The sequence below is a fragment of the Mastomys coucha genome, unplaced genomic scaffold (genome assembly GCF_008632895.1).
Source record: "Mastomys coucha isolate ucsf_1 unplaced genomic scaffold, UCSF_Mcou_1 pScaffold14, whole genome shotgun sequence".
Lineage (NCBI taxonomy): Eukaryota > Metazoa > Chordata > Mammalia > Rodentia > Muridae > Mastomys > Mastomys coucha.
Window position 1 is genome coordinate 56407517 of NW_022196896.1, and position 10465 is coordinate 56417981.

Here is a 10465-nt window from a genome sequence, read left to right on the forward strand (position 1 = left end):
ATGACTTAGTCCCTGTGAGTTCTGGGGAGTCTGGTTGGTTGATATTATTGTTCTTCCTATGGGGCTGCAAACCCCTTCAACTCCTTCAGTCCTGTAGCTACATTTTTTACTTTCATCTATAATCTTCCTTTCCTTTTTACAGTCCAGTCTTTACCCCAACCCAATCCACCCTCTAACAGTTCCCCATCCCATTCTTCCTCTCCACTGTCCAAGAGGATGTTGCCACCCTTAATTCCCCAATGCTACTTGGCCTCCCCACTCCCTGAGGTCTCCAGTCTCTCAAGGGTTAGATGGATCTTCTTTCACTGAGTCCAGACCAGATAGTCTTCTGCTGTATAAGTATCAGGGGCATCAGGAAAAGCTAGTGTATGTTGCCTGCTTGGTGCTTCAGTGTCTGAGAGATCTCAATTGTCCTGGTTAGGTGAGACTTCTGGTCATCCAATGGAGTCTGTCACCCTCCTCCTCAACTTCTACAAGCCTTTCCCCAATTCAGCCACAGGGGTCCCAGACTCCAGTCCATTGGTTGGGTATAAGTATCTGTGTCTTTCTGGGTCCATGTATGCTATTTGGTTGGGGAGAAACAGGAGAGAAACACAGAGGGCCAGTAAAACTAATGGAAATATAGAGCTGCAGGAGTTAGAGGACAGAGGGAACCTCTAGAAAGTCCCAGAGACCTGGGATGTGGGAGGCCCCAACGACTTAGTAGAGATGACCTTACCTGAACTGACTAACAGTGGAGACATAGGACCTGAGGAGACTACCACCTCCTATAGGTAGACATGGCCCTCAGTGGAGGGATGAAGTATCCAACCTATCTTTAATTTTTTGACCCAGAATTGTTCCTGTCTAAAGAAAATGCATAAAAAAATACATCCAATAAGATAAAAGAAAATATAGGGACAAAAATGGGGCAGATTCTGGCAGAAAAGCCATCCAGTGACCAGCCTAATTCATGATCCATCCCATAACTTTATTACTGAAGCCATGTTGTGTTTAAAGACAGGAGCCTAGCATGGTTGTCTTCTGAGAGGCACTATCATCAGTTGACTGAAAACAGATGCAGACACTTGTGGCCAAACATTGGACTGAGGTCTGGGACCCCTGTGGAAAGGTTAGGGGAAGAATTGAAGAAGATGAAGGGATTGCAACCCATAGAAAGAACAATAGTATCATGTAACCCGGATCCCTAGGAACTCCTATGGAAAGCCCTCCATTTTCCCTGCATAAAAGCTGGTGTTTAAATTGAGGTCATTACTTATTAAAAACAGTCCTAAGGCAAATTGTCCCTGGAACAAGAAAAGAGATAATTCAGTGGTCAATAGTCTTCTCCTCAGTATGAAAGTAGTGAGGTGTCTTTGCCTGCAAAGATGGAATTTTTTCAACCATCTGTGAACAGATCCCTGAAATTGTTACTAGTGATCATATAGATATAACTCTACTTGTGTCATGTCATAAGGATCACAAAGCAATGAAAAATCATGTATTAATGGCAAATCCTGCCTCCAATATTGGAATCTTATAATCAAGAAAAGCCAAAGAATACGTTACATGAGATATAATTTTACAACTCAATTCACCCATTTCCATAAAATTAGATTAATTGAAATGAGGTTTTGTTTTAAGGTAATATTAAACAGTCTACATTAAAACTGCTTAAAGATTTTAAAATCACTTAATATTTAACTCTTAATATTTAGCATCCCCATTTTAGAAAAATAATTGATGCTAAACTCTAAGGTTTTAGGCAAAGACTGAACTTGACAAGGGGACAGCGATGTCTTTGGACAGATGGAAACCATACCAAGCAAGTTTATGGGTTAGTCTAGTCTGCCTACTTAGGGCCTAAAAATGGCAGATGAGCCTTACAAAATGTTTCACTGAATATTTGTTTGCCAGTGTCTTGCTTTGCTTTCTTATATAGCATAGAATATTTACACAAAGAGATTTAAATTTTCAATTATATGATATAAAAATAAAAGCCTTTTTCAACTAATTAGTTCTAAGTATGATATTACATTTTATGAGTTAAAGGAAACGTACTGTGCAGTAAAAACATCAAATATTTTAATAATTGATAGTCATCAGTATAAATAAAATATTTCCTTATAAAATGAGACTAACAATCAATAGTTATATAATTTCTTGATAAAAGTTTTTATATCACATATGAACATAAATAAACAACCACAACAACCTAGTATGTACTTGTATATACACTTAAAAAGGTAGAAAACTTTGTCTGGTGAGAATTATGACTTTGGATCTAGGATTTGTTAGAGCTCAGCTGATGTCTAACCACATAGTGGCTCTGCTATCTCATGACAATCCTTCATTTCTATGATTACAGATGTCTAAAAGCATAAATATAGGAATCAAACTTTCTTACTGTCTGTATTGAGAAAGTTTACAATTAACATAGCACATTATCTGGGTCATAGTTGAACCTCAGTGAGCTTGTTACAATTTTCTCATTCTTAGATGAATTGCAACGTCTATTGGGTAGATAAGAGTTGCTTCAGACGTTATAATAATCTTTAATCATTTGTTTCAAATGTAGTCATCAATAGAAAGTTTTGACTACATTTTCAGAACCTTTATCACAGAAGCACCCATGAGTAGTTTAAAGTATCCTTTTTTCTTCATCAGAGAACAGTTTTATTTTGCGTGTCTTTAGGACTACTATTCCTTCTATTAATATAATATAGACTTTGGAATATCCCAGTGATGAAAAGTGGCATCAAATTAGTCACTGTTGCATGACTACATAGACTTTTATAGGAAGGCCTATGACATCATCAGCACCCCTCTGATAAACTGCTGAGAGAAAGAAAACCAAGCAATATCCCTGGGAACTGAGCTGGACAGTGAATTGTAAATGAGTGACCAAGTTCAAAGTACAAACAAGACTTGAAATTATAAGAAGACATAAAGTTAATGTTGAAAGTGGTCAAAAAATGCTAATACTGTAAATTCCTGTGGTACTTTGAATAAAAATGTCCCTCATAGGCCCACAGTGAGTGGCACCATTAGGAGGTGTGGCCTTGTGTGTGTAGGTGTAGCTTTATTGCAGGGAGAGTGTAAGTAGGTGAAGTGCTGTGAGTTGTCAGAAGTTAAGGCTGATGTTCTTCCTGTTGCCTGCCCATCAGGATGTAGGACTCTCAGCTCCTTCTCTAGGACCATGCCTACCTATATGGTACAATGCTTCTGTTATGATGATAATGGACTAAAACACTGAAACTGTAAGCCAACACAATTATAAGAGTTGCTGTTGTCATGATGGTTCTTCAAAGCAATAGAAAATCTAACTATGACAATTACTAATCATATAAATTTTCTGTATTGTGTCATTTTCCACAGTTAAGCTGTATGCCTTCCCTTATTGCACACCAACAGCAGAGTCCACAAGTTTATGTGTCTCAGTCCGCAGCAGCTCAAATCCCAGCCTTCTATATGGATACAAGACATTTATTCAATACCCAGCATGCGCGATTGGCTCCACCATCCCTGGCTCAGCAGCAGGGCTTCCAACCAACCTGGTCTCTCACAGCCAACATCGGTTCAGCAGATTCCAATCCCTATCTATGCCTCACTGCAAGGGGCAGCATCAAGCCCAACTGAGTTTGGGGGCTGGGCCTGCTGTTTCCCAGGCTCAGGAATTATTCAGTCCTTCAATTCAACCGTATAGATCGCATCCAGCCTTTAAGCAAAGCAGTCTTTCCCAGCCTTCCGTGGTCCTCTCTGGTACAGCTATCCACAACTTCGCAGCTGTCCAGGACCAGGAACTTGCCAAGGCACAGTCAGGTCTTGCCTTTCAGCAGACTTCAAATACTCAGCCCATCCCCATACTGTAGAGCATCAGCTGGGACCGGCATCAGGACTAGGAAGTTCTCAGCTGATTGATATACTTCTTCTTCAGGCAAGAGTAAATCTTACTCAGGCCTCCAATCTATTCTGGACAAGTACAGCAGCTTGGCCAGACAAACTTTTATAACACTGCCCAGTCACCAAGTGCTCTCCAGCAGGTTACAGTACCTTTACCAGCATCCCAGCTTTCCCTGACTAATTTTGGATCTACTGGACAACCTCTGATTGCTTTGCCTCAGACTCTTCAGCCCCAGTTATAGAACACAACCCCACAAGCCCAGGCTCAGAGCTTGAGCCGTCCTGCTCAAGTAAGCCAGCCTTTCAGAGGATTGATCCCTGCTGGGACTCAGTATATCATGATGGCCACCACAGGGAAAATGTCTGAAATGGAACTAAAAGTCTTTGGGAGTGGCACTGATACCAAACCAGGAACACATCCAAATGGTGGTCGAAGCACCACGCCAACATCTAGTCCACTCAGGGCTACATCAGCAAGTCCAAACAGCCAGTGTAGCAAAATGAACAGCATTGTGTATCAGAAACAGTTCCAGTCAGCCCCTGCCACAGTGAGAATGGCACAGCCGTTTCCTGCAGTTTTCACCCCAGAGGAGAGCTGTGGGAAGAGGACTCAGCCACAAGACATTTGGTCCTAGGTGCAAAGCAGAGAGCAGAGGTTCTTCAGTCCACGCAGCGGTTCTTCTCTTAACAGCAACAGAGCAAACAGATAGAAGGCAAAGCCCAGAGAGTGGACAATGGCACAAGTAAACCTGAAACGCTGAGTGACCCTCCTGGTACCTGTCAGGAAAAAGTAGAAGAAAAGCCACCCCCTGCACCCACCATAACCACCAAACCTGTTAGAACGGGACCAATCAAACCTCAGGCGATCAAAAGCGAAGAAACAAAATCAAAAAGGCTGTGGTTTATTGGGGGCGGGAGGGCTGGATAGGGAAAGTGAAGTCAAATAATGCCACCAGCCACAGGGGTAAAGTGATCTGTGACATTATCCTGTGAGACACAAGGGGCATAGAGCATTTTACACTGACAGAGCTGCTACACCAATTACAATGAGGCTCCACAGGCATGCACCTCCTGTGTAACGTTTGCATCTTCAGTTGGGTTTATATACAAGTGCATAAACAGTCTCTAAGTGCAGTTTAGTCCTAAGGAGCATGAAACACCACAACTAAGAGGAGAGTGATACCACAGAGTAGCTCAGCTGGACACTGGGTGGTCCCATGAATACATCAGCTGTGGTTCTTTCCCTCCCTCGTGTTCTTTGGATGTGTCTATGGCATTTCTAGGCTTAGAAGTAAAATGACGCTAACTGGTGCTGGATAGAGGAGACTTATCTTTTATTATGGCAGCTTGCTATTTTTGTAATGTGGTGATTTGGTTGAACACAATGAAGTACAGTAGTAACTGATCTCCCCTTCCTCCTGGGTTTGATTGTGGTCCAGAGCTTTGAAGCACTGTTGGCATCTCCTTCCTTGGAGGTCTCACCATTTAAACATAACAGATTTGATAACGTGTTGGTAAGGTGGGGTCTAGCTTGTCTCCACTAGGTCATCTTCATATGAGTCCAGTGGTTATACGGTTTTGTTTTAGGGATACTTCATTTTTTAATAACTTTTTTTTGCTGACATTCATGGAGACAATGAATCCTTAGAACTGTGCCGCTAGTGAAAGGAAAGCCTATCTAAGAGTGTGTTTCTTTACAGAGCAGTGTCACATCAGCCTCTGGGCCCTCTGCTGGAAAAGTAGAATCAAGTCTTAAATAAGGCCTTTTTTAAATTGTATCCTCTAGTATTATAGATGTAGGACAGTACTGTATCATACCTCTATGAATGTGAAATAGCTTGTCCCTGCTTTATGATATGTAGTAGTGACCGTGCTTTAGCAGAGCTGTTTTTAATGATGTGGCTCAGAATGTTTTCTTTCCAGATGATGATTGAGAAGCTAACTTAAAAACATGGTGGCAGGTACCACAACATAACAGAACTGTGCTGTTTTCTGGGGTTTTGTTTTTTACTTTTTTTTTTAACAGAGTGTGCTGTATGTCTCTACAATTTTGTTCAAATGACTGCAGAACCTGGAAAAGCTGTTGCTGTTATTGATGCATAACATACTGCTATTATTGGTCTTTTATATAAATATAAATATATATACACATATATATAATTTGAATTTTTGGAAACTTTAGCTGTGCTGTCAACTTTGGAAAAAAGTATCCCAGTTTACTGTGTTGAGTTGGTTTTGTAAAGAAATTAACAGCCATATTGGTCTAGAAATGTTGAATTAATTTTTTTCCATTTGTACAGGGGTAATGCACTGTATTAAATATGTAAGGTCTTATCTACATGGGTTTGATTACAAAAACTAATAAAGTATTCTGTAAATAACGAAAAAAGAGAAAATCTAACTATGACAATCAATTACTAATCCCATAAATTTTCTGTATTGTGTCACGATTTCTTTTTTTTAAAATATTTTTATTAAGCTCTTAAATTCATTGGAAATTGGGAGAAGTAAATAAAATAAAATAAAAACAAAACAAAACAAAATAAAAACCTGAAAATGTTGAAGGATGGAGCCACCTACGCATCTCAAAATTTTTAACTCAGAGTTATTCTTACCTAAAGGAAATGCAGGGACAAAAAAAATGTAGCAGAGACTCAAGGAAAGACCATACAGAGACCATCCACCTAGAGATCCGTTGCATCTGCACACACCAAACCCGGACACTATTGTTGATGCCAAGAAGCACTTGCTCACAGGAACTTGGTATAGCTGTCGTCTGACCAATACAGATGCAGATATACACCGGCAATCAATGGACTGAGCCTGGATCCCCAATGGAAAAGCTAGGGGAAGGACTGAAGGAATTGAATGGGATTGCAACCTCATAGGATGAAGAATAATATGAACTGACAAGAGCCCTTAGAACTCCCAGGGACTAAACCACCAACCAAAGAGTACACATGGAAGGACTCATGGCTCCAGCTGCATGTGTAGCAGAGGATTGCCTTATCTGACATAAAAGAGAGGTCCTTGGAGGAAGCTTGGTGCACCAGTGTCATGACTTCATATAGTCTTGGAAAATTAAAGTTACAAACATTTCCTATGCTGCTGGTGCTGCACGTCGCCAGTCTTTTATCTGATGTTCCTGTTCAGAATGTCAAAGGAACAGTCAAGTGTTAACCGTTTCAAGGACCTTATTCAAATCTCAAACATGAGAAAATCAGTTTCATATGGCTGCTTCACTTCATCACATCTGTGAAAGTCAGGGCACATTGCTTCATCACATACCACAAAAGAGACAAGAGACCATATCAAGAACCAAATTTTACAATTCTGTATCTATGTATGTGTCATAATAAAAGTATCGTTTGAATCATCCCTTGGCAATTAAAAAAAAAAAGTACCCAAGAAAACCTTAAATGTAACAGTTCCCAAGAAAACCTTAAATGTAACAGTTTATCAGTCACATTTACTTTACCTTTTTTTTAAATAGGTTTTTATAAAATTTATTCTTATAAAAACAAATTTTGAAAAATAAAGTTGTTTTAAGTATGTTTATATTCTTAGTACAAAGGTTTGTTTTTTACCCATGTTTTATTTCACTCGTTACTGTTTGGCATACTAATTTGCCATATTATTAAGAGTCCATTTTAAAAATTTTATTTAATTATGTACCCATTTAACTCTATGTGTCATATTGAGTGGGTTCCCAAGGGTCCAGCAGAGGGAGTCAGATTCCCAGATTCCAAGTGTGAGTACTGGGAACCAAACCCCAGCCTCTGAAAAAACACCAAGTTCACTTAATTTCTAAGCCATTTCTTCACCCTCCCAGTTAGTCTTTTATTATTTCTGCTGTACAAATTAATTGTACATCAACTGGTAATTCAATGAAAAGTGACATATGTATATGATTTCTATAATCTTAAACGTTAAAAAAGTGAATAACCTGTCTTAATTGCACAGATTTATAAGGTACAATGTAGCATTTCAATAAATGTAAACTTGTATCAAAGTGAAGGTTTAGCATACCAATAGGTGTTAACCTTTTCTTCGAACATATTTCACTTTCAGAAAATTTATTGAAATCTACAACTAGAGTATTGCTATTACCTTCCTTCCTTTATATAACTCAGTCTCTTGAATGACTGCCAAACATCCCATGAGCAACAAGGTGAGATAGACTTTTAACATATTTTAAGATTTTTAAAATTTTATTTATTTTTGTACATATTTGTTTCCATATGCCGAACGTGAATCCAGAAGTGAATGAAATACTCTTGGAACATAGCAATATCTGTAGTCTGTCAAAAGAGAAGATAAGATTTCTTACTTCCAGACCATTATTAAACACTCATCTATGAGTGTATTAAATAAAAATAAATATTTCTTTTTATGTCTACATATATATCTATGCTTTACTTTTATTTATGTTTTGAAATTTTCATACATGTACATAATGTTAATCATATCTTCCCATTACTGGCTCATCTAGTTTTCCTAAAAATCTCCACTGCATCTCTTTGCAAAACCTATGACCTTTCTTTTATTTTAAATTCACTAGTAAGTTATATCTGCACACATGTTTACAGAACGTGAAATCATCCACCGGGACAAGGATACCTACCAGTGACCATATTCCTATAGAAAAGTGACTTTCCCATCCTCAGTCATCAACCACCAAGTAGTCTTCAGGGGCTGGCCTGTGGGAACCTACACGCTCCATGCTTAGAATTTTAACTGGCTTGATCTTATATAGATAATGTATAGATACCTAAAAATTCCATGCATTCAAGTGTGCAGCAACCATGTCATATGAAGAAGGCATTTGCTCAAAACATTCCTCCCCATCATCTGACTTATACATTCTTTTCAATTCTTTTATTGGTATTTTCAATGGTTCTTGGCAGGAGGTGGAATTTGATGCATATATCCCATCTATGGCTGAACTCTCCCCATCACTTATTTTTAGTACTATGAACAATAATTAGTCCCTGCATTGCATTGACCACTATCCACTGGGGGGAAAAAAAAAGCTTCTCTGATCAAGGATTGAAACACCTTAATTCTATGGGTATAAAGATAAATATATAGAATTCCTTCAATTGGAAAATTCTCATGTACAATCAAGAGAGCAATTGTTTATCCCCATAAACATTTTGCAACTATTTTCCTAGTGGACATGTTTTGGCTGGAAAGTCAGTATTATAATATGGAAGATCTACCATTAGGTGATGTTACTGATTATGCTCCTTCATTATTAGTCTGAATAGAAATTTCCAGCACTCTAAAGGCTAGCCAGAGGAAGAGTTTGCTAGTCCTTTTCAAAATTGTTTATGTCTGTATCCTGCAACCAAAGTGCCTGGCATCTTCATCAATGGGATCTTGCTTCTACTTATGACTGGTCATCAAGAATAATGGCAATAGCCTGTATTGTTTTGGCTGTCCCCTGAGTATCTCTAACCAATAGGTCAGATTGCTGCTGAAAGTCAGATTTTCACTTAACAGCTCAGATTTTCATTTAACAGCTCATATGTTATGAGAGCTGCACTGTTCCCTAAAATGGAGCAATTCTCTCAAACTCATTAAAAATAAAAATACAAAACTTACAAATTTGTAAAACCATGAAATTTCTACACGTACCTTTAGTTTTTCTTAAACCACATTATAATCTCCCTTCCCCCTACCACCCTAGCCTCACTCTGATCTAAATATTTAGTTCCCAATGTTCACTGATGTTCCTTAGTATTGTATGGCCTAGTATCCTTTAATATTATATTTTTAGTGTATCACAGGATTATGTTTCCAAAAAAATTCTTCATATATATGCTATTACTACATTTATATATACGTTACTACATTTTATTTAAATGTTTACTGGCTACCAACACTTCCCTATCCAGACTAGTACACTACCTTCTTGTGACATTATATCCCTATATTCTCACCCATTTCATTTCAGGTGTATTTTGATATACCCATATTCTAAATATAACTACCCTGGCAATGGCCCATTTCTCATTCCCTACCGTTCAAGTGAACTCCATGGTAACATACAAAATAAGATCTGAATCTAGAATCTAGACTATGAGGGAGAATGTGGGCCATTTTTCGGGACCTGGATGACCTCATTCAGTGTGACTTTTTCCAGTATCATTCATCGACTAGCAAATTTCATGATTTAACTTTTTTATACAGCAGAGAAATATTCTACTGGATATATGCACCACACTTCATTATAAGCACTTTATGAACACATCGGTGAATTCCATTTCTTCAAAGTTGTGAATAGAATATTATTGAAGACATATGTGTAAGTATCTCTTAATTTTTCTTCTTAATTTTTCCAATTTACTTTACCTTAAGTTGTTCAATAGACTTCTGAGTGCATCAGATGACTGCTAAGATTAAAGATAATTTAAATATTACTTTTATCCATGATGTTGCCAAAATGAAAGAAGGAAACGCCTGATTCCACCTCTGAGATAAAGCCAAAATTTTGAAGCCAAGAAGAGAGTGATGAAAGGCATGCATAGCTATAAAAGAAGATCCGGCTTTCACTCGCTTCCCTAGCAGGCCTGAGACC

The 10465-nt window shown here is 38.3% G+C and overlaps 1 protein-coding gene and 1 long non-coding RNA gene across 2 annotated transcripts in view; one reads left to right on the forward strand and one right to left on the reverse strand.

Annotated features, from left to right (window-relative positions):
• The window catches only part of LOC116089399 (protein PRRC2C-like), a 33564-nt gene extending 28633 nt beyond the window's left edge, over positions 1-4931 (forward strand). Inside the window, 3 exon segments of the mRNA XM_031368964.1 lie at positions 3358-3847; positions 3938-4479; positions 4518-4931. Coding sequence (XP_031224824.1) covers positions 3358-3847; positions 3938-4479; positions 4518-4810 — 1325 coding nt within the window. The 3' untranslated portion in view covers positions 4811-4931.
• A 3194-nt stretch (positions 4932-8125) lies between these two features.
• The window catches only part of LOC116089101, a 9050-nt gene continuing 6710 nt past the window's right edge, over positions 8126-10465 (reverse strand). Inside the window, exon 3 of the long non-coding RNA XR_004118154.1 lies at positions 8126-8183. This is a non-coding gene — a long non-coding RNA (uncharacterized LOC116089101). The remainder of the gene's footprint in view (positions 8184-10465) is intronic.